The 25,128-nt window shown below is 42.9% G+C and overlaps 1 protein-coding gene across 5 annotated transcripts in view; it reads left to right on the top strand.

Annotated features, from left to right (window-relative positions):
• The window catches only part of CYRIA (CYFIP related Rac1 interactor A), a 142,022-nt gene that overhangs the window by 58,787 nt on the left and 58,107 nt on the right, over positions 1-25,128 (top strand). For 3 of the 5 annotated variants that reach the window (XM_074988972.1, XM_074988971.1, XM_074988970.1), the window contains one exon: positions 13,300-13,379. In XM_074988972.1, coding sequence (XP_074845073.1) covers positions 13,310-13,379 — 70 coding nt within the window. In that variant the 5' untranslated portion in view covers positions 13,300-13,309. Of the gene's footprint in view, positions 1-10,517; positions 10,606-13,299; positions 13,380-22,851; positions 22,972-25,128 lie in introns of those variants that run through there. The other 2 variants (XM_074988973.1, XM_074988974.1) reach the window with 2 other exon arrangements.

Genomic DNA, 25,128 nt, shown 5'->3' with positions numbered 1-25,128 from the left:
CCCCAGCAGCAGCAGCAGCAGCCAGAGGTCCACATAGCCGCCCCTGCAGGAGCAGTGCTCAATGCTATGCAAGAGGCAGCTGACCACCTTTTATTCACAGAAGAGGAGCTGCCCCCAGAGGAGGAAGAAGCAACCCCAGACCTTGCTGCCCTCTGACCCCGCCGCACACGCCGCCAGCTGTGGAGCTACCCCACGAGCACGGACTGGTCAGAGTGGCTGGTGCTCAGCGAGTGGGACAATGAGCACTGGCTCCAGAAATTTCACATGAGCCAGCAGACATTCCTGGAGCTCTGCCAGTGGCTCACCCCTGCACTGAGGCACCAGGACACTGCCATGCGGCGTGCCCTCACGGTGGAGAAATGGGTCGGCATCGCTGTCTGGAAGCCGGCCACTCCAGACAGCTACCGATCCATGGGGCAGCGGTTTGGCGTGGGTAAGGCCACTGTCGGGGCTGTCCTCATGGAGGTAAGAGGACCCGGGGGAGGGCAGCCCTGGGGGGGAGGGCCAGACACACCCTGCACACACCTCACTGGTGCTCTCCCATGTCCTTCCCCTGCAGGTTGTCCGTGCCATCAATGCCCTGCTCCTCCACAGGCTTGTGCGGCTTGGGGACCCAGATGCCGCCATTGCGGGGTTTGCCAGCCTGGGCTTCCCAAATTGCTTTGGGGCTCTGGATGGGACCCATATCCCCATCCGTGCCCCGGAGCACAGCGGAGGATGCTTCCTGAACAGGAAGTGCTACCATTCTGTGGTCCTCCAGGCCTTGGTGGACAGTCAGGGCCGCTTCCTGGACATTTATGTTGGATGGCCTGGCAGCACCCACGACGCCCAGATGTTCAGGAATTCGGGCCTGTGCCGCCTGCTGGAGGCGGGAACCTGCATCCCCCAGTGGGAGATCTCTGTGGGGGACACCACCATGCCCCTCTGCCTTGTCGCAGATGCGGTGTACCCCCTCCGGCCCTGGCTTATGCACCCTTACACGGTCCATCTCTCAGCCAGCCAGGAGCGGTTCAACACGCGCTTGAACCACGCGGTCCAGGTGGTTGAGCGCACTTTTGGCCACCTCAAAGGGCGCTGGACGTGTCTCCTCACCCACCTTGATGCCGGCACCACCAATATCACCCAGGTTGTGGGTGCATGCAGCACCCTCCACAACCTCGTCAAGAGCAAGGGGGAGGCATTCTTCCAGGGCTGGGCTGTGGAGGCTGGCAGGGCTGATGTGCAGCCACCCTCTGCCCCCAGTTGCCAGGTGGACCCTGAGGAGATCTGGGTCCAGGAGGCCCTGTGGGCCCATTTCAACCATGCCGCGGGGTGAACGCTGGCAGGCCCCCCACTGCACGCCCCCATCCTCCACAACACTCCCTACCCCCACACCCACACCACGGAGCACCCAAGAGCACACACACCCCTTCTTGCAAATAAAAATGGAGCTGTTGTTTTTGAAACCAAAAACCGGTGATTTGTCTTATTATTCAAACAACAAAAATAGATATATAGAGAGAGAGCAGAACAATAGGGGGGAACTATTTACATGGGGGGGCAGGTACCGTATTAACAGAACCGGGTGTAACACAAACTATATACAAATATATATGGGGGCATATGTACAAAGGGGGAGGGGGGGCCACGTCCTGGGCCCTGCACCCCTCTACCGCGACCCTCGCCTCGGCCTGAGCCCTGGCTGAGGCTGGGTGGGGGCCGGGCGAACCGGCAGATATGGCTGGCGGGTGTCAGCAGGCCCCAGGGTCCCCTCGGTGGAAGGCCCCAGGGTCCCCTCGGTGGAAGGCCCCAGGGTGGGGGATGGCGGTCGGAGCGGCGGGTGGAGCAGAGGGCAGGGCGAGCAGAGCAGCGGGCGGCGTGGCATGGGGGGCCAGGTGTTCCGCTATGTGCTCAAATGTGCGCATAAAAGCCACCCATGCCTCCTGGCGCCAGGCCAGCACCCGCTCCTGAAGCTCCAGCCGCTGCTTGTCCACCCACAGGCACCGCTCTGACACCTCCAGCTGACGCCAGAGGGTCGCGAGCAGCTGGGGGTCCGTGGCCATTCTTGGGTGGTGGTGGCTCCGCCGTTGGCCCCGTCCTGGGGCTGGTTGGTGCTCCGCCGAGGGGCTGGCCTGCTGGGACGGCCCCGGTGGGCTCTCCAGGACCACTGAGACCTCGCCGGCGCTCTCCGGGCCCTCCGATGGTGCAGCTGCAGAACACATGGGGAAAGAAGAGTGGAGACAGCCGTTAGTGTGGCCTTCGAGCCATGGCCCTCATCCCCCACCCCTTTGCTGCTGGTTCCCCGTCCCTGGGAGATGATGCTGTAGCTGCTGCTGTTGTTGCTGCTGGGTGTCCCACCCCCTCCCCGTCCCCCGCCAGGGGACCCTAGGTTCCGCTCCCACCATCCCCAGGGATGGGGCATGGCACTGTCCTGCTGTGGGGGCAGGGGCTGATGCACTTTTCTGAGGGAGATGCCACTGCTGTCCTTGGGGCCATGGTCATCTGGGCATGTGGAGGGCCCTGGTCATGTCTGTTGTCCCCCCCCCTTAACCCCGTGGGTGTGCACCGGGGGCGGGTACATACATGATGGTCCGCTCCCACGGTCGGGGGACACCCGGTGGGTGGACGCCCTGCTGGAGCTCTGGGACGGCAGGATGATCTGCAGCCCCCCGTCGCTGGAGGAGGATTCCTTCTCCTCCGGTGTCCCAGTGGTGGGCTCCTGGGGGGGCCCCTGGGGTGTGGGGCTTGCCTCTGGGACGGACTCCGCCTCTGGGGCCTGCTGGGGCTCGTCGGCTGAGGTGTCAAGAGTGGCCGGAGGGGAGGAGGTGTACCGGGGGCCCAGGATTTCCCTGATTTCCCTGTAAAAGGGGCAAGTAGAGGGGGTGGCCCCAGATCGGCTGGCCGCATCCTGGGCCCAGGCGTAACCCTGCCGCAGTTCCTTCACCTTACTCCTGATGTGGTCAGGAGTGCGGGCAGGGTGACCCCGGGCAGCCAGGCCCTCAGCCAGCCGAGTGAATGCATCCGCTTTCCGCCTCTTGCTCCTCATTACCTGGAGCACCTCCTTCTTGGTCCAGAGCCCCAGCAGGTCCCAGATCTCAGCCTCCATCCAGGAGGGGCCCCGCTGCCTTTTGCCAAACTGGCTGGCTGCCTGGGAGCCCTGGCTCCTCTTGGTGGGGGGGTGCCGTGGGGGCGCTTGGGGGGGGCTGGCGGGCGGCCATTGCAGCGGGGGGGTGGCTTGGGGCTGCAGGGAGGCGTGCAGGCAGGCCGCATGTCAGTGCTGCCGCCTGCATGCGCTCTCAGCTTCCTGCACAGGAATGCAGGGGGTGGGGAGCTTTAAGGGGCCTCTGCACGCAGTGACCATAGAGCACAGGGGCTGGAGAGAGCGTCTTTCAACCCTTCAGCTGATGGCTGCTGTGGCGGACCCCGCTATTTCGATGTTGAGGGACGCGGATCGGCTACACGTGCCCTACTTCGACGTTGAATGTCGAAGTAGGGCGCTATTCCCATCTTCTGATGAGGATAGTGACTTTGATGTCTCGCCGCCTTACGTCGATTTCAACTTCGAAATAGCGCTCGCCACGTGTAGACGTGGTGGGAGCTATTTCGGTGTTGGCACGGCTACTTTGAAGTAGCCAGCACGTGTAGACGCGGCTAAGGTGTGGTAAGAGGCAGCTGAAAAGTTGCTGCTGGCTCTAAGTATGCACATAATAAGCTGGGCAGGCAGAGAAATGCTTGGCAGGCCAGATCCAGGCCCTGGAACTGGTTTTTGCTCTTTCATGGTCTAACACTTTGCACCTTGGAGGTAAGGTGGAGGGAGCTGTTCTTAAAACCTGTTTAATGTGAATGACTGGCTAACATTTTTGAGGAAGTAAGTCCTAAAGATTTAGTAAGTTGTTCTATAAAAGATAATTAACAATATGCACCTTTTGAGATATCCAGTAGGTATTCATAGAATTATAGGACTGGAAGAGATCTTAAGAGGTCCTCTAGTCCAGTACTCTGCACTCATGACAGCGATCTAGACTATCCCTGACAGGTATTTGTCTAACCTGTTCTTAAAAATCTCCAATGGAGGAAATTCCACAAACTTCCTAGGTAGGTTATTCCAGTGCTTAATGATTGTGACAGGAAGTTTTTTCCTAATGTCTAGCATAAAATGCCTATGCTGCAATTTAAACCCATTACTACTTGTCCTATCAGCAGATGTTAAGCAGAACAATTTTTCTCCCTCATCCTCGTAACAAACTTTTATCTATTTGAAAACTATTATCACGTCGTCTCTTCCTCAGTATAAGTGAACAGTTTTTTGGTCTTCCTATAGATCATGTGCTCTTGACCTTTAATCATATCTGTTGCTTTTCTCTGGACTTTCTCCAATTTGTCCACATCTTTTTCTGAAATGTGGTGCCCAGACATAGACACACTACTCCAATTGAGACCTAATCAGTATGGAATTGAGCAGAAATTCTTCTTCTCCTCTTAAAACTGTAGACTGTTGTTTCTGATATTTTTGAAGTAGTAAGCAGAGCTTAAAACAAAACTTTCAGGCACTCTTTATTAATTGTTAAGCAGAATGTCAGTGCCAGCCATCTGCTTAGCTTCTTTCTATTTGTTATTAATATCCTATTTTTTTAGAGTGGGGGTGCTGGAGGTGGCTGTCTCTGGGGGAGAGTGGGTGTTCAGCTAGAGCTGGTGGGGAAGCTGGGGGCACCTAGCTCTGGGGAAGGCTTGGCAAATACAGAAGGATGACAAGTGTGGTGAACCTTGAATTACTATTGGACATCACTTCTCTAGAGTGTGAAAAGGCTCATCTTGTTTTTAAAGCATTTGTATTGAATTTGCTCATTATACTCCAGAAAGTACCATCAAGAGCTTGAATAGCTGATAAGACAAAAAGGAACAGCTACATTATTAAAGTACAGTGCAAGACCTTCTATTCCTAATTTCTGTATTTGTATGCCACATGTGATGTATAATGGTACAATTTTTCATTTTCAACATCTGTGAGTTCTATGGGATAATGCCCAAATAAATCCATTCAAGCATTCAGTTAAACTTCCAAATTTCTGGGGGCATTCATAGTGGTGGCTTCTCTCCTTTTTTACTTGATCTTGTTGAGGGTTAAGTGGAAGAACACCCTGTGATATTTTCTGCATCACTTAACTCAACTCAGTACTGGTAGATACAGCATGGTTACAAAAGTGTGGCCTTATTGGGCCTATCTAGGACAGTTGCCATGCTTCAGAGGCAATTAACTGAACAGGCCATCCTCAAATTCCATGTCACCTATTGTAGTAAACAGAGGCTAGGGACACCATCCCTTCCCATCCTGGCCAATAGCCATTGATGGTGCTGTCCTTCATTGTTTGATTCAAAGGGGGCATACAATAAACCCCCTAAATGCTCAACTTTGAGTTGTGCTTAAATTGCATTAGCACCAGTTAAGCACAGCTTGAAGCTGCTCTGTGGCTGTCTGCCTGCCCAACTTCCCCAGCTGGGGGAAGCTGAGCAGATAGACCACTGTGCCTCTGCACCTTTTCCTGGGCTTTCCCCAGCTGGGAGAAGCAGCACCACCAGAGCTGTCTGACCAGCATGGCTTCTCCCAGCTGGGGGAAGCCCAGTGGGTAGAACAGCTGTGCCTGGCTCCCTGTCACTGGTGGGATCCAGGAAACTGACCATCACTGGTGCTGGTCAGTTTTCCAGCCCTGCCAGTGGAGGGGATCTGGGAGGGAGGCTGATGCCTGGTCTCCAGCTCCTGTCCACTTGCTGGAGCCAGGAAACTGACCAGGGCTGGTGCCCTCATCAATTTCCTGTCTCCTTTGCATTGCATGGGAAATGTGACTTACGTAGGAGTTGCAAGAATGCATCCCCCATGTAAATGGGGGATTTTACTGCATTTTCAATTAGGCAAAACAAAGTATTCCTTTCTTCTATAAAAGAAATTTTTTGCCCCATATCTCTGTGTGCCAAAACCTTGGCATTCTTCTTTGCTGTCCTCTTAGCTGGGTTCAAATAATATTAAAAATGGGATTATGGGAAAGAAACTCTTCCACTTCCTTGGCTGCTAGTATACTTTACCTGTTTTCTCTGGTGAGCATCTACAAAGGTGATCTGTATGTCCTTCATATTGCAGCAGAATACACTGAACACAAAGCTAATTGTGGAAGCAAAGAAGAACCTGTGCAAAATGTATCCCATCCTGCCATCTCTGTTACAAGAACATTAGTTTAGTGCCCCAGTCCCTTCACAGGCTTCCATTCTATTTCGTTAACAGTGTGTAAAGGTTTGATCCTGATCTGCAAATTCATCAGGGGATCAGGATGAAGATAGGTCAGAAAACCTCATTGCAATATCACCAGAATAGCTCCTAGGATACTGCAGCCTCCTAAGGCCAGTTTATATAGGAACTCAAGAAAAATCATACATTATGGTTGGTCGAATATAGAACAAAAAACATTTTTGAAGTGATAGCACAAGATAAGAGACCTCCAGTTCAGAGCATGTAAGCCTTATAATATGAGGGCATCCCTTTTTTATCTCATAATTTTGGTGAGATATATTCAACGTGTATTTCTTTCTTTAGGGTTGCAGGCTCTGACAATGCTGGACAGCTGCTTGTTGTGATGTAAAAGAGGGGAAATAATTTTATCGTTATATCAAGTAGATATTTGCTAACTCTTTCAGATATGTACAATTGTACCATGTTTACTGTAGTGTGCCAAGACTGTGTAAATTGCAGAGTTGGAACACTGTCTGCTTCTGTGGTACGTCAGTTCTTTCTACTTTATGGTGCGGATTGTTTGCAATTTGCTCTTCAACAATGATGCATGTTTTGCTCCACCCAATCATACTTATTGTCTTCTGACCTTCTTTGTGCAGATCACCTAGCCCTGCTTTCAGTGTTCCCTTTATTGTTTTTTTCTCATCCATGGACAGAATAAATTCTGTGCATCCAAGGCATGCGTAGATGTGCCCCATCAATAGAAACGTGCTGCTGGATGTGGGTGCTGTGCTCATCAGCTGGATGGCACCTAAATCTCTCTTCTCACTGTTATTTGTAGCACATTGGTATATTTTGCTACTGATATATTCATTTAAAAAAATAGAAACAAAGTTTATTTTAAAACCAGTGAAAATAAAGTATGCTTTTCATAGTTCCCTGAAGGCATCCATGCATGTGAGCGCTAATTCTGAAGACTCGATGCTCATTAATATCTTCAGTCCTGCAAAGACTTACATATAACACCTGTAACTTGATTGCAGTGGACTACTCATGTACAAAGTAAAGTACATCATTCCTGTGCGTAATGAGACCTGCATTTGAGCTCCTGCTTTTGTTAACAAAGTTGTATCTTAAGACCTGATCACAAAAACCTCTGAGGATATTAACTGCTGCAATGGACACAAGCTGATGGACTAAGGGTCTGATCCAAAGTAAATGAGGGCTTGTCAACACAGGAAAATTGACTGGCATACCTCTTTAGGAGTAACTATTTCTTCATAATTTAACTATTTTAGTCAGTTTCCCCCACACAGCCAGTAGGTGTTCCCACCTCTATTGATTTCAGTGACTGTAGACAAAACAGGGTGAATGAAGTAATATCTTTTATTGGATCAGCTTCTGCTTGTGAGGCTGGTTTCAAGCATGTAGAGCTCTTCAAATCTCTCTCCCTATGAAAGGTGCATAATGGTGTAACTGCCTTAATCCTCTCTGCTTTTTATTATGACCTCTGTTTTTTGTATAGAACTTCAAATTTGAAACACCAAAGGAAAAAATGAGGGTTTGATGCTGTTAGCTGTCCTGTAAATGTATGTAAATATGTTTTTGTTACATACTTGTGTAAATTCATAACTAAATTTTAACAGTCTGGAAAGCAGAAGAAAGCATAAATGTGTAGCTGAGAATCTGATGTCAGCACTTCGTTGATTTAAAGCATACCATGGAAAGTTAAGTTATTTCTAGAATTTTAGGTGGTTTGGACACTAAACAGAGTTTGGCATGCCATTTAAGAGTATTACAGTACGCACATTTTAATCATGTGTATGTTGAGCTAGAACTCACCTTTTAAACTGAGTCTACAGTATTAGAGAGCAAATACTTTCCAAGTTAGTGAAATGGAACATTGTGCTCTTCTAAAACTAATTATTATACGTGATTTGTTAGTCTATCAGTTTTTCACTTGAGTATCTACTTTGTGTGATTGAGATAATAAATAATATTCTCCCCCCGTCACAGCGGAAGTAATTAGCTGCTATTTGGTAGAGTTTACCATTATCATAAAAGATTCTTTATCAGGTTAAAGTTTACAACTGGTTTGCCCTTGTATATCTTTATCATAAAGCTTAAAATACTGCATTTGAGATTTTTCCAGTGGACATTTTCTGGAAATACTATGTTTTTATATGCTGAAATATGGTAGATAAATCAGGTCTCCACACACTTATTTGTCTGAGGATTGAGCTAGAACAAATGTGTTGTGTTTAGTAACTGTTAACGCTACTGTTGATCCTATGCTAGCAACACTCATGCTGCCATAGTTTCCCCTTCTTTGCCCCACCAGTAAGGTTCCTGGATAGGTCTTTCCTATATTAAAATGTTAATGCTGGTGAAAACCATGTTGGAAACTGTAGCTTAATGTAGCTCAGACACTTACAGGATTTTTTTTAACCATTCTGTTGTCCAGTATTATATGCACATATTTTGAATGATGTTAATTCAAAAACTAAAGGTAGATATCAGGGTTGGGATTTCAAGGTGAGGGAAGTCCTGTATATATTTTCTTTTCTGAAACACCCTTTCTTCACTTCCTTTTTTAAAACGTCTCTAGTCATATCACTGAAAACTGTGGCAGAATGTTGCTAATAGTTAGCTGTCCATGCTGTAATTTTTATCCCCTTTGTGGTATGATCGTCTCACATTCTGCCTAGTCACGTGCTACCTGTGGCACGTTGCACATATTCAATGTAGATTACATTTAAAATACAAATTGAATTTCAAAAACTTATTGGCTAGGAAAATTTTGCAAGTATTTCCAACAGATACATACTGTTCCTTATCCTTGAAGATTTATAAGCTCTCTGATTAGACGAAATTGTTTGTTTCAGGTTGGGATAATGGACCAATGCTAGTTTCTCCAGAGGGATGAAAGTGACTTGATTTTGAGGTCTCTCCTATCATCTCCAGAGTTAAACCAGTCTACCTCAAGTTTCATGTATATATTAGTTTAACGTCAAGTGTTACTTTGTTCCTGGAGAGTCTAAAGCAAATGTTACATAGAGTTTGGGGAATCGTGTGTCCAGAGAAGATGCAGTTGCAAGAAATATATTTAATCTCACTTTTTCAACATTATTGTCATATCTTGGTTCCCTAGAACTGCAAACTAACTTGGTATAAAGTTTCCCATCTGGTTATTCATCTTCTGCTTTCTGTGAGAACTTGTGCCTGTGTTCAGCTTGTAAGGAAGATTGTGGTGGAATTTAGTTTCTTAAAAATTTCCAATGTATTTTTATCTACACATAATGCAGTAACTCAATAGATAAATTATTTGTCTGAGTCTAAAGAACAAGGTGCACTGACAGTGGGAGGTGGCAAAGAGGGCAATTCTATCCGGGCCCAGCGATTCAAACCTGTGACTGGAACTCTGGGCCACTTTGAAACACTGCAGCCGCGCTGCTCAGTCTCTCCATGTGGCTCTGAGGGTGGCTTGCCCTTGGCCTCATGCCTTCTGGGGGTGTTGAACTGAGTCCCCCTATCATCTTGCCCCAGGGCTCTCAGTGTCTGTCGGCCCTACTGCTAAGTACTGCTGCCAAGCAAATCTGTTAAGTCCGTTTGGCTTACTGTCCCCATAGTGGAGGAAGTGGAGAGCTGTGCAAAAGGAAGGAATGAGTGCAATCTGAAGACTGGTGAATAGAATGTTTGATGTTTTAAAAAAAAAAATAGTTAAAGTTATATTTTCCATTTAGTCCATGAAACCCTTAAGAGCATGCTGAACATTGGAATCTAGCTTGTAAGTACAATAATTTGAGTCAGGATTTTTTCAATCCCATTTCTGTGTTTCCTTTTGTTGCCCTTTGATTTTATACTGCAAAAGAGAGAGCAATATTTAGTGATCAGCTCCAGCAAATCTTTTGGATATAGAAGTAGTTTTCATGTTTTTTGGTTAGATAACTTTAGACAGCAGACATAGAAGTTGTTGCACCCTGTAGCACACCACACATAGTTGTATGATCATCAGCAATTATCACTGTGAAACAAATACTTTGCTAAACCTATCCTTTTTTGTGATGGGACAAATCAAACAGAAGGTGAAAAGAATGTAATTACTGTACTATTCCAGAAGAGGAAATTAAAATAAATTAAAATGGGAGTTCAGGTATAGGTGACTTGCATTAAATGTATTTAGATATTTTCCCCTTAACCCTGGACTGCAGCACTCCACGGCTATTATTTAAAGACCTAGGATTTGAGATAGGGGTTTTAGTCTCAGACTAGTATGTTTGTTGTTTGGCAAAGGGAACTGCTTTCTTGCTGTTTCTAGCATGCTTTCAACCAAGCAAGTACTTGGGTGTAGTGCTGAGTTTGGAACTAGAAGAAATCGCTTAATCAGATGCAGTCTGAAGAGTGAGGTAAGACGTCGTTTAAAATGGGAGGAATCTGCAGTGGGACTGACTGGGTCATGTTAAATGTTTTCTTAAAGCTGAAGTTCACTGACAATGCATTATTTCTTCCACAATTATAAAAAGAAAATTGAGATCTGCATATTGTCTTTTCTGCATGGTGCTGGTACCGATTCATTACTGTTGGGATGAAATATTTAACTACTGAAGAAATGCATGATGTAGTATTGTACAAACTAATTTTGGTTCCATGTGCAGTTTTTTCATGTTTGCAATCTAATTGAAAAGTTAAACGCAGTAGCTATGATACAGGCCTCACTTTGAATGTTTTTTTAAAATTTGGTTGTTTCTGTGTAAGTATTATGATTTTCTGAAAAACTGATGTTTGCATTTTGATTATTTTGAATGCAAAACGTTGTGAATTGTAAAGGGCTTGACAGTCTGCTCATTAGAAAGGAAACTTCTGGATAATTCCATTAAAAATATAGAACCATTTTAAGCCTAGTATAACTTCCTACAGCAAGTGAGGTCATCTGTCATTGACGGTTAACTTCATTTAATGCTTTGTGAAATAAACAAGATTGCTTTAAAATCATGGAAACGTTCCACTACAAGGCTGTTCCTGTTCTCTCTTGTCATGGAAACACATCCTTTAAATGTGTAACAGCTAGGTGCCATGTCACACTTTATTCATAATGTTTATAGGACAATTGGAAAACAAACCTCACTCCTCAGATTGGGTGTGTGAAAAACCAGTGTTTCTGATTTTAATAAATCAGAGTCGGTGTGGTCTAATACTCCTTTAACAAAGACAGAAGGAGAGAGATGAAACTGAAAAATAAATGATTCTCAGGTGCCAGTCCAAAGAGCTATGGATGGTAGGATTTGACAAATACATGTGCAATGCTTAGGCTGTCATTAATGTAGTACCTCACTTATCTTTTAATATAGTACTTCTGAAAGAGGTACTTACATGGAATGAAGGTAAAAGATAAATATTGCAGCCCTAGATTGCTTAGACTGCCCACAGCATGATTTTTTTTTTCAGCGTAACTTGGTTTAACACTTTTTCTCTCTCCCATTGTAAGTGTACCTTTTTCAGTTTAGCTTGTTCCTCTCCCTTGGGAAGTAGTATTCAACTAAACTGGGGGGGGAAAAAAAGTATTTTTATGCTCTGCCAGAATAAGGGTCTCCATGTGGAAAGATATTACTGGTATAATTTGTAAAACTTTTGCAAAGACATGGCAATCCAGAGGTTCGCTTTCATATCTGTCAATGAGATACTAATCTTTTAGGAATTTTTGTAAAATTTTCTGACAGTGGAGGGGTTTATTTTATTTTTTTATTCAGAAATGCCCTGACTCTCTCTTAAATAACTAAAAATAAGTACCTAAGGTTTAAGGATTTTCCATTTTAAAAAAATATACCACAATGAAGGGGCAAACAGCTTTTGTAGTAGGTCTTTTGATGACAGTGCTATTTAAATCTTTGTTACTTCAGAAATGCAGAGAGCAACAACTTTTTGATTCTTTTCCTTAGGCTGATGGATGTGGTTTTATTTCAACAGATGACTTCTAAATATAAATCAAGGAATGAGGCCTTGTTTTCCTATGGAATATTCCTAATACAGCAATTGTGAGGACAGGGGCCATTCAGGGTTTGTCAGTTTACTAAGTAAAGTAACTCCGACACATCTTTACCTTAGTTTAAGTGTCAGTACAAATGCATAGGGCCCTTTCAAATTCATGGTCCATTTTGGTCAATTTCCCAGCCATGGGATTCTAAAATCAGTAAATTTCATGATTCCAGCTATTAATATTTGAAGTTTCAGTGTTCTAATTGTAGGAGCCTGGACCCAAAATGGAGTAGCAGAGGGGTCTCAAGGTTATTGTCTGGAGGGTTGCAATACTGCTACCTTACTTCCGTGGTGTTGCTGATGGTGGTGCTGCCTTCGGAGCTGGGTGGCTGTAGAGCAGGTACTTCTGGCTGGAAAGAGCCACAACAAACAGTGTCACAGAAGTAAGGATGGCATGGTTACTTCTGTGCTGCTGCCTGTAGAGTTGGGCCCTCAGTCAACAGCCACCATTTTGTGCCACCCATTTCTGAAGGCAGTGAAGGATGCCCTAGCATAGTATTGCCACTGTTACTTCTGTCCTGCTGCTAGGGCACTGTCTTCAGAGCTTGGTGCCTGGCCACAGCTGCACTCTCCAGCTGTCCAGCTCTGAAGGCAATGCAGAAGTCAGAGTATCACTACTGTGAGTCTCTCCCCGCTCTGCCCTCCCTCCCCCCCAAAAAAAAAAACATTGACCTTGACCTCCCACAACTCCCTTCTTTGGTTAAGACCCCCAGTTTGAGACTGTGAAATCTGTGAAATAGAAGTTAAACACACCCACAAAAGCAGATTTCATGGGGGAGCCAAAATTTCACACTTTTTTTTTTATGGCTGTGAATTTGGTAGGACCCTATAAATGCATCTACCATGACTGCTGACTGTTTGTTTGTTGATTAGAGGTGTTCCAAATATAGACAAGACCTCACTGTCTGAGTTAGAAATTAAATATCACACAATTAATAATGACCACTTTCGGCAAAGTCCAGAATTTACCATGCACTTTAATAGATGTTGCAGACTAAGTCAAGCCTTTAGTTTTAACTTAATAATTCTGCATATATAACTTCTTATGATTTTGTTGCATTCACTAGGTTTGCTGGGATGGGTAATCTTCTTAAAGTCCTTACCAGGGAAATTGAAAACTATCCACATTTTTTCCTGGATTTTGAAAGTAAGTTCAAAAAATTACAAGACAATGAGAGAATCTTTTTCCATGACTTAAAAGCTGACTGAGAGAACTTGATAATGATTGAATATAGTGGCAAGTTTCCAGCAGAATCAGAATATCTAAATCCATGTCTCCAAGATCATTCATTCAGTAAGGAAACAGTTTCTCTTCCTTTTCTGTTTTTCAGTAATCAAATATGAAAGATTTTTAAAAATACTCAATTATACAGAACTTGATCTGGAGCCAATTTTTTCTTGACTTTGAAAGTGAGCACAGCTTCTTGCCTGGCTTGCCACCTTTATTCCTAATACATTTTTTCCTAACAGTACATGGATGTATGTGTCACATAATATTGCAATAGCTTTACAAATAAATTTATTTATGCTTCTGTTTAATACAGGTTGAACTTCTCTAGTCTGGTAACCTCAGGACCTGACTGGTGCAGAACCAGAGAATTTGCTGAACCACAGAAGGTCAATATTTTCTAGCATCATTACCAACACTTCCACTGCTTAGCTGGGCTTTTAGAAGACATTTAGGGGTAAATTAGAGCTAAATTACAGCCAAGAACACTGAGAACCAGGACTAGTGGCTATAAACAAATTTTATGGAACTGCAGGCAACTTGGCCACACCCATGATAAGGGGACATCCAACTAACTTTAAATCATGCCAAACCAGGGATGTTGCTGGACCAGAGAGTACAGTACTAGAGAAATTCAACCTGTATTGAATGTTGATGCTTATAAAATATCTTACTATGAAATTGCTAATTTTTTTTGGACAAAGAGGAGAAATCTAAGAGTAAAGTCTCATCTTGACTTGGTTTCAATACACTTACTTTTAATCCTGAAAGTAGACACACATACAGATGTTTCTGATGAAAGGCCTCCGTTTTCTTTAGACAATATTTTGTTGTTTCAATGTAAGAAATGTTCTTTTTTAAGTAAGCACTAAATATATCCATAATTGTAAGAAATAGTTTAGATAGTACTTTGCATTCTTCACTACTGATTTAAATTGGGTTATTTTTATAATGTGTCAAATGAAAATATCTGTGTATATGCTTTACTGCATCCCTTTGTCACATTTGTCAGCTTGCAAACTGTAATTTGCCATAGGCTTCTTTTCTGAATACATCTGTACCTTGATGCAATTATTTATTTATTTATTTATTTATTTGCTGGTTAGTTTTTTTGCATGTATTCTAGATATTCTCTTGAAAGCTGGCCATCATATTGTTAAATTATGTTAAATGCCTATTTAAATTATACCAATGCATGTTGACATGGATTTTTTCTTAGAGTAATTAAATACATTTATTTATTGGTGTAATTATTTTTGCTACAACTAGACTTATATGAAGTTGTTTTAGAAGAATGAAAAGGAGAATTTCAATCTGAGTCTGAATTTGTAGGTGCTGTAAAATATTCTGCTTGAAGAATTTGATATTCACCTGTTTTCTAAAGTCATACTTTTAAAGATTGGATCCACTTTAAAAAAATCTAATCATTAGTTTTTATTTTTAACAGAAACATAAATTATTTACACCGTTAGATTAGCATGTTCTTAAATCAATGATTGCTCAAGAAATCACTCGTGCATGCTTTTCTCAATTTAGGCTGCAGCTTGGAAGCAGTGTCATGTGGAGTTTTCTTCCCAGATCTTATTTTAATACATTATAAGAAATCATTTGACACTATTTGTAGAATTTAATCTGTTAGTGCCAATAAATAATTAAATAATAAGTAATGCAAGTAAATAGTTTATAAGCCTTGCATCTTTCTTTCATTAGTCCAAATAATGTGAATACTTTTTATTGCAAAACTGGAATGTGAAACCTTTGTCCTAAAAGTTATAATCTGGTCTACCAAACTTCATAGTATTATAAATCATTTTTATACCTTTATACCTTCTTTTATAGCTTTTATACCATTTTTATACCTTCATTTTTACATCTTTATACCTTTTATACCTGCTTTCACAAAGACCTCTTACTGCCTGGGGATGAACTGTTTAATTGGTACTATCATGTCATGGATTGGGAAAAAACAAGATACTTCTGCCAGAACTACAGATTTGGCAGGAGACAGGTGGTCTGGCTGTAGGATGCCTGAAAGGAAATATCTATTTTAAAATCTTGGCATTGGAATGGGATTTTCCTGAAGTATGTTGCCAATGGGAAATGAGGTAGGCTAATGCAGAGAACGCCCACTCCCTAAGGACAGCGACAAGCAATTATTGTAGGCACATGCGTATGGCACTCCCAAATGTGCGTGAACAAAAGTGAATGCACATTTAACTTAGGTTGACACTGCTGAGTGAAAGGTTAAAAATGTCAGATTTTGTTGTGACTTCTAAAGATACTACATGATTGTTTTGGATCAACTCTAAAACGTGTCTAATAGGTACCATAAAAAATATCTCTTAACTGCATGCTTGGATATACTTTACGTTTGCCCCCATTATAGCCTAAAAAGAAGCTCTTACACTAATGTGCGTACATAAGAATGTACTTGAATACTTGCTAGACTTGTTTTGTAACTTCCTGTATACTTAAACCTTCTAATTAAAGGTAGATGTCAATTAAAATTCCAGCAAAGCTGATCTTTCAGGAGGCTTTTCAGAACACTAACCAATGGTAAACACATGCATAAGTGGTGGAGGACTAGTATTTTATAGAGTTATACTTCTGTTCCATGCTCATTAAGTGAGTATCTCTGGTTTGCAACCAGCTATTGTTAGTCCCTTACACGAGAGAGACTATTTTCACTGTATTTCAATACTAAGATGATTTTCACTCAGAAAAGATAAATAGAAACAAGAAAAAATAAAACTGTCAAATTAACACACACATCTTAATTTTTATGACTCATTCTGCCCCTTTCATTATTTATAAAGGAACTGTCATGATAAAGTTTCAATGGAATCTTTACATTTTATTAATATATAATACTGTGTGTTTGTAACAATTTATTTTACGTTTAGAAGCAGTTGGGCTCAGTCATCTTTCAGCTGATGAAGTTGACATTTATGACAATGTTTCACAACCCTTTCTACACCCAGGCTTTGTATCACAGATATTCCTGTTTGTCACAGGTGCACAGCAGCCAAGCAATGTACCACTTTAGAAACACAGAGGTATAAATATCTCACAGAACTGGAAGGGACCTTGAAGGGTCATTGGGTCCAGTCCTCTGCACTCACATCAGGACCTGTTCACCATCCCTGACATTTTTTTAATCTAACCTGCCCCAGACCCTTGAAAGGCCCCATCAAGGACTTGAGCTCACAACCTTGGGCTAACAAGGCCACTGCTGTAACCACTGAGCTTATCCTCCCCCCCGGCATATCTGACTGGTTTGGAGATAGTGGATGTACACAGTGTATGTGTTCTTATTTTTAGATTTGTAGCTCTTAAATTGTGCTTGCTGTATAGCAATTAACCAATAAAAACAATTTGCACCTCCAATGCTGTCCTACATATCTGGTATGTAACTTTAAAAATGCTAATTCTTCAAAAAATCTGACCATGTTCCTCTGCTTTAGAAATGATTATTAGAACCAGCAGAGGAGGGTTAGTCAACAGTAAGGCCACATTTACACTAGCAAGTTCTTTCAAAATAACTAGCGGGGTGTCTGCACATAGCGTTGGTTTTGTTTGTTTTTTTTTTTTCTTAAATTAAATTTAAAGAATGCAGCACTCCTTTAGAAATCACTCTTCCGCTCCTGATTCAGGAAGAGCACCTTTTTTTGAAAGCTTCTTTTGGAAGAAAATGCATGTAGACGCTCTACAGGTTCTTTTTTTGAAAGAGCAGTCCTCAGGGTACCTGATTTTTGATCCCTGGCCTGCTCTTTCAGAAGAGCAGATGCTGTTCAGGCATTCTCTTTTGAAAGAGCAAATCACTCTTTTGATCCGCTTTTTTGTGCATGGACACATTCTTTTGAAACGTTCTTTTGGAAGAGATCTTCTGGAAGGACTTCTTTCAAAAGATCGCTATACGGTAGACATAGCCTAAATGTTTCTGTTACTCTCATGTTACTTTAAATGTGTCAGTTGGAATCATAAACCTAAACCCTCTTTGGCTTAGTTAGTAATCACGCATCATGCTTAATTAATCATCTGTCTAGAAAACTCTAGGTAGACATACTGTTATAGTACATTACTTTACTGCCCTTTTAATAAATACTAGTTTTATTTGGGATAACTGCCTGTGGTACAGTTTTTGTTTTGTGATTGTATTGATAGAGCCCTGCAAAAATGTGGATCCACATCTGATCCAAATCCATTATGTGATCCTCTAGCTGTGATTCTCTAGCCATCATCCTGTCTTGAGGAGGGAGGAAGGGACCTGGGATGAGCGACCGGCAGGGATCTTGCAGGGAAGAGGCAATGCAAGGGCAGGGCCTGGGTATAAGGGTGGGGTGCGGGCTGGGTCTTGAGAAGGGGTTGTGTGGAGTCAGGAAACTGGGGATAAAAGCTGTCACATCATGTCCTGTTTATGTAATGTTTTAAGGCTGGTTGAAAGTAAATGCAGAAAAGTGCCTTTAAATAAATAAGTGAAGGGCTTTCTAAACGTGAAACATACCTGGGAAGACAGCAGACTTGGGTTTGTTTCTTCAGGCCACACAAAGAGGAGGGTTAACTGTCAGAAACAATGCTTCCAAACCTTTGAGTAATAGATAGGAGGATTTCAAAGCACTGGAAAAGAGGATGCTGTGTATCTGGTAGAACCACCCTTCTCCACCATGTGTGTGTCATATCTTCAAGTTCAGCATCCCCAAGAAGGCATAACTTCAAATGTTACAGGCAAATTTGGGTCTGCAGGAAGTTGAAGTATGCAGGGGGCTGCTTGCCCTTCATCTGACAGAGAAGTAGGTGACTGTGTTCCCAGGGACACTGAGTCTAACTTCCCTGAGTTACTGGTGAAGAGGGCTTGATGTTGTGCACTCTCTTGTAGGATGTGCTCCATCACAGCGCTACAAGTGAGCCAAGCTCAAGCAGGAGCCACCAGTGGTCCTTCTGGGAGTCCTGTCTACTACAGGTGCCATATGTTGCTCTGAGGAGCCCCATAGGACTGGATCCCCTGCCCAAAGCCTCCAGGGAGCCATAGAAGCATTTACGCTGAGAGGATGGAAGGAAGGGGACTGCACAGTCTGGGTTGATTCCAAGATGATGCCCATGAAGAATGTACAGTTACTGCTGCCCTTACTCTGGGTTTAACTCACTCTCCACCCCTCAGCATCATGAGCAGATTTGGAAGGCACAAACATGAGCAATAGCTGGAGAAGACAGGGAGGGTCAGATGCTGTGTGCAGCAGTTAAGGCTATATAGGCAGAAAAGTAGACCAGAGTCAGTGTGTTGCATTTGCACTCCCCGTGGGATTTCTTTCTGAGTTAAATATCTAAACAACTTGCCCCTGCATTTAGAACATTGTGCAGTTATATCTTCATCCTGTCCGGTACCCACAAAAATAGTTCATTGGTATCTATGGATTTTCAGAGCACTATGTGTTGTCTCCAGATTGGAATTTCTGGTAGGAAGTGTTTTCCCAGACTTTAAGGCTCTATATTGTCCTGAAAATCTAGGCTATGGTTTGATGACCTTGGTAATTGGTAATTTTTGGCAGATCCTCAGTGCCTTTAGCCCTTCCTAGGACTATCATTTTTTCTATAGCTTAAGCCAGTTGCTCTCCATCAACTTGCTGACCTCTCTGGGCACTGGGACATGTTGGTGATGGCAGGGACTACTTACTCAGAGAAGGAAATACATAAATGAGTATCACCAGCATCTGAGCTTCTGACTTTCTTTGCCCTTGTATATCTTCATGACAGCATTTGGTGCATAATGAGCCTTTCAGTACTTCCTATGATAATGCCTCGACGACAGAGAGCAAAGGCCAAGAGTGGATTCCTGGGATATGTTTGATAGGAATACATGAACCCAGTAGTGTTCTCGTACTTGCTCCTGTAAAAATTTTGTGTAAATACCCCTGCACAATGTAATAAGCAATGCTTCACAAAACTGTAGTACTATTACTGTATTATTTGTTTGTAATAAAAAAAAAACTTCAGTGGGTTTGAGTAAATGAGTACCAGCAGAACTGTTTTGGTGCCTTAATACACTTGAACTTCTTTAATCCAGCAACCTTGGGAACTTAACCTATGCCAAATACAGAATTTTGTGGACTGTGGGTGTTCATGTAAAGTTTTCGTTTTGAAGGTGAATATAAAAACATTTTGGAAATTATTGAATTTTTATTTCATATGTAACATGGACAACAATGCATACAGGGTCTGGAAGGGAGGGAAGGTGCTGGAGGGAGAGCAGGTGTGGAGAAGAAAGAGGGTGCAGGGGCATGCTGGGGATGGGGAGTGCAGGGCTTAGTAGGGAAGGGGTGTGGAGCATTTACCTGGTGCCCTTCTCCTGATGGCACATGTGGCTCCACACCTCCCCGCTGCTCCCAGGCAGCACACCACACTACAATGGCTGGCTAAATACAGAAGCAGCTTCCCCTCCCTTGGTGTTCACACCTCCAGATCAACTGCTGGTAGTAAGCCTCACCCTTGCTGACTGAGCTAACCTTGCTCTGGCTTATTTATACCTGGCTCTGCAGATTTCCAAGACCAGCATCTGATGAAGTGAGTCTGTGCTCACGAAAGCTCATGCTCAGAACTTTTCTGTTAGTCTATAAGGTGCCACAGGACCCTTCATTGCTGTTACACACTACAATGGGATCAGCAGGGGAAGAGCCTCAAGATAAGCACTTTGCTGCACTGCCTTTCCCCCAACTGGGAGGAGCAAGAGCAACCGTGCACAGAGACGTTTCCTCCCACTTGCCAGGATCTGAACCACAGCTGTTTCTGGATCAGAGACACTCAGATTAGGGAGGTTCACGTGTACCTGCAAGCTGATGATGATGACAGTAATAGATGCTAATGGAGCTTGAGTTACTGTCTCAGTTATCTTGCCAAGAAAAGCAGTCTGAGGGTGATGCAGAGAAGGATTCAAGAAATGTATGACAAATCAGAATGATTTCAAAGTTGTGAGGCATACATATTGAAGCCAAATTCTACCCCACACATTCTATAATGGGCTGCAAATGGCATTTTCCAATTCATTTGGAGCCTTGATGTATTAATGCTCTCAACTATTATGAGAAGTCAAGTAGAGTTGAGCTTTTAACTTAAAGCAGGACTAAATTTGCAGTGTTTTGCATATTAATGATTGAACTCAGTGTCCAAATTTAACACAACTGTTAGTCAAAGGAGAAGTAAATTTTATGGAATATTTTCTGGATAAAATATTTGCTAACTTCTCTAAAGAAAATGGTTTAGAAAAGCTCAGACAGCTATGAAATCTTAGTCCTTAATATTTCTATTTCATTGTTAACTATAGCTAAACTTTCACTAAAACCTGCACAGTTCACATACTTTCCAAACCAGTGTCTTTTTATCAGGCACAGGCCACCCCTGAAATTTAAAATACAAACATACAAAAGGAAACAAAGCGGTCCTGGAGCACCTTAAAGACTAATAGTACTATTTATTAGGTGATGAGCTTTCATGGGGCACACTCACTTCTTTAGATGTGGAGAAGCGTGTAAATCAGATCTAAAGAAGTAGGTCTGCCCCAGGTAAGCTCATCACCTAATAATATTGTTAGTCTTTAAGGTGCAACAGGACTGCTTTTTTGTCTTGTGAAGATACAGACTGTTCATCTCACTAAGCTTTATTTCTACCAAAGGAAGTAGATGGAACTATCCCACTGTAGGATGTATTTCTGTTTTCCGATGCTTCCTCCTTGGCCCTTGTGCTTGATTTAGTTTCCTGCTCCCTATCTCCACTCCTCAGAGTTCTCCAGCCTGATCGTGGGGATGAACTCTGAGCTATAGAATGATGGAAGTAGAACAGCATACAGTGTTATTTAACAGAACTGTTCCCCAGCTGCATTGCTAAACTTGTTCCCTCTTTCTTCTTTAAGGAGGTATGGCAGCTTTTGGAATGGCTGAGCGGTCCTGCCTATAAACAACTCAAATCAATTCTCATCCTAGCTTTTCTCTGTCTTCCTGACCTATTCACACTGGGCCTTCTACACATGTGGTCTTCCCAGCAATGGATGTTCCCTCCTAACACAGCTGCTTGGTTGAAGTAGACTGAAGCTTCTCTCTGGCAAACTACAAGTAAATCCCAAGGACAAGAAATATCTCCAGAGTTTGTGATGTCCTGCAGTAAACAGTTTTTGCAATAATTTCTTCCCTCCCTGCTCTCAGTTGGAAAAATCAGACATGGAAATTTGCAAATTAATGCACCTCAGGGAGCATAGCAGCTTCTGAAGTTGCTGTTCCCTCATACAAACCTCCTATAGCATGTTAAAGATGAATCCCAATGTGACAAACATCAGAGGGACAGCCGACTTAATCCGTCTTCAAAAACAAGAAGTCCCGTGGCAACTTACAGACAAACCTGAACCTTCAACATAAGGGCAGCCAACAGAGGGAGTTTGCCCCGGCAGAGCACCACAGAGTTTGGTGACTTTTCTCTCTTTTCTCCTTCAGTCTTCAGGACGTGATAAATACAACATCTGAGAAGTCTCTCGGAAGGCAATATGAATAGTCAGAGATCAGCTGTTGTGATGTGCCATGTTTGTCTTCCTCTCAGAGGAAAGAAGACTATGTTATTTTTATTGAAAGAGAAGATTACAGGATTAGAGACTTAATTATCAACCTTGTGTTCCATCAGAGAAAATGAAGACCTTCTGGATAGAAGTCAGTATTTGATACTGAAAGCACAGGATGCTGAAGAGCTAGAGAGGGCAGTGCAGAACAGGGAAGAAAACTGGTATCTTGTTGCCTCCAGAAGAAGTAAGAGAACTCAGGTATCCACAAGGGAGATAGAGGTAAGTAATCGTTTTCAGGCTCTGCACAGGTACTACAGTAAAGACTCGTTTGGAAGAAACCTCTGAGGGAGCGGGTCTGAAGGAGTCCTCATCAACCAGAAGCCCTGGGATACATTATCCTAGCAATGGAGTTCCATGAGTCTCGTTCCCAAGAAAAGGATATGGGTGGTAGTAATCAGAGACTCCTTCCTAATGGGGCGAGTAATCCATCTGCTATCCAGATTGGGAAACTTGAGAAGTGTGCTGCTTGCCTGGAGCTAGAATTCAGAATGTGACCAAGTGTCTTCAGAGACTGATCAAGCCCTTGGACTGCTAACCCTTCCTACTTCTCCATGTAGGAACCAGGGATACTGCCAAGAATGACCTTGAGCAGGTCACTACAGATTGTGGCATTGAGAAGGTTCCAGGAGTTTGAGACACAAGTTTGTGTTCTTGTCCATTCTTCCAATTGAAGGAAAAGGCCCAGGTAGGGATCATCAAATTTGGGATGTAAATGCATGGTTGCACAGGTCGTGTCTCAGAGATGACTTTGGATCCTTTGAGCATGGCATGCTGTTGTGGGCACAAGGATTTCTAGGAAGAGATTGGATCCACCTAATGAAGAGAAAGAAGAGCATCTTCGTAGGCTGGCGTATGGACCTGGGGAGGAAATGAAATACTCAATGTTTATTTTTTGCCTTTGTCTTCGCAGACCAGGTGAGCACCCAGAGTGCACTAGGCAGCACAACATGGGAAGGAGCTGGGCAACCCTCAATGAGGGAAAGAATGAATTAGGCACTGGAATTTGTTACCTAGGGAGGTATTAGTATCTGCATCCCTAGAGGTTTTCAATTCCTGGCTTCCAAAGGCATGCCTCGGATTATTTGAGATTCCTCCTGCTGTTGGCAGGTGGTTGGACTCAGTGACCTCCAGAGGTCTCTTTCAAACCCATGAATCTCAGAGTCAATTGGCTGCATGGTAGACAGGCAGGGGGACAGGGGAACAGGAGAAGTGTGGGTGAAGACAACAACTAGAACATGAATAGAGGTTAAAGGATTATGTACTAAATACACCGCTACTCCAATTATGCTGTTAGAATATGTGCTGAAGTGCAGATGGTGGGAGGTATAAAAACATGGGTTGAGGACAAATAGGTGAGCTGAGACGTTGTAAGAATGTAGATGAACAGACATGTATGAGGAGCATGTGAACAGGGAAGAGGGTTTTGTATGGAGGCAAGAGACAAGACACCTTGTGCTGAGGTGTCCGTGAGTGAAGGGCTCCTAGAGTAACTAGAAGGCAGCACATACAGCGCTGTTATGCCTGTATTCAATGTAGAGACATTACAACCTTGTACTTTATGGATTCTGAACATGTTATTACAGGTATTGGTAATAACAGATTATCTTAATCTGGTCAAGATCTGAGTTCATGTGTTGTGTGAATGATATCAAATCATTCAATGTATGCAGTGGGGATGTGCATTTGAACATAACTCTGCTGATTAATATTTTTGTTGACAACCTGAACTACAAATAGGTTTCAGAAATAATGCACATGTATCTAGGTAAATAAGAAAAAGTTGCTTAATTATGTTAAAAGATTCCTTTCTCGTTGAGCCAAACCCTTGCCACAAGAAAAAGGTTTTCAGTTATATGAAGACATTTAAATCAGATCAGTATTGGTTATCTCAGTTCATTTGGTTTCAAATAAATTGAATAAGTAGGACAAATTAGCAGTCAGTGTTGTTAAACATTTTATAATCTAATCAGATACATGGATGAATCTTATATGAATTTAAAGGGGTTTATTACAGGCACATATCACTTCTGTGCTTGGGCAGCTAGATCTCTAAAAAGTCATACTTCCTGTTAAAAGGGGTAGTTTTTTAGCTCAGCACATTTTTGTTCGGTTCTGTTTTCCTTGCAATGGTTAAAATGAAGTCCAATGGAGTCAAAATGTTATTTCAACCATTACAAGGAATAACTGCTGTTCAGTAGCTTTTGTAGGTGTGAAGGTACTAGGAAGACAAATACGCAGCACTCTGGAGAATGTTACTCTTAAAAAATGGTGTTGGGACAGCACATTTGGTTCTTGGCATTTTGTGACTTGACACTTTATAACTGCATCCTGAAATTTGTGAATCATTGCTGCATGAACTCAAGACATATATATATATTACCTTGCAGTTCTTCACTAGCCCTTTGGATATATTTGCGTAAAGTGGGTATGTGAGATGACATATCACTTTTCTGTCATGGATTCAAAATGTCTTTCAGGATTGCAATCCCTAATTCTTTTTTTGGGAGACCAATCTTTTTGAAAGTAAATATAACTGTGACCCACATGATTGCAGCACCCTCCTCCACTTCTGAACAGGTTGTGCAAATATTGGTAAAAAGTCATTGGGGAAATGAGGTAAGGCATCTGAATGGGATGAGAAACTAAACAGGGTTATTTGGTTTCCATTTTTATTGTGAGCCGTCCAGAGGTATGTGGTGTCAGACTGTAGGGCTGAGCTGCGCTATCCTATCCCAACAAAGTAGCGTGGTATATGTTTATTAATACTGATTCTCCATAGCTGCTGTTCCTGGAGCAACCAGTAATTCTATAATTTGATACAGATTAATAGTGTGACATCTTCACATTATGATTTGAAAAATCCTCCTATGTAACTTTCATATAACACTCCAGTTTGCTTTAAATTCCTCTTCCTTTATATCAGCTGAAAGATCTTACTTCCGTCTCGAACATTTATTACCAGCCTATTCCTTGCACCTTTTTGTCCTGAACATCTCATTTTTTTATATGAAATGCTTGACTCTGTTACTAGGGCTATTTGAAAAAATTAGGTTGGGATTCTTCAGTATTTGT

This window comes from Carettochelys insculpta, chromosome 3 (genome assembly GCF_033958435.1).
Source record: "Carettochelys insculpta isolate YL-2023 chromosome 3, ASM3395843v1, whole genome shotgun sequence".
In the NCBI taxonomy this organism is placed as follows: Eukaryota; Metazoa; Chordata; order Testudines; family Carettochelyidae; genus Carettochelys; species Carettochelys insculpta.
Note: the sequence above shows the minus strand (reverse complement) of the source record. Positions and strands in the feature narration are given on the sequence as shown.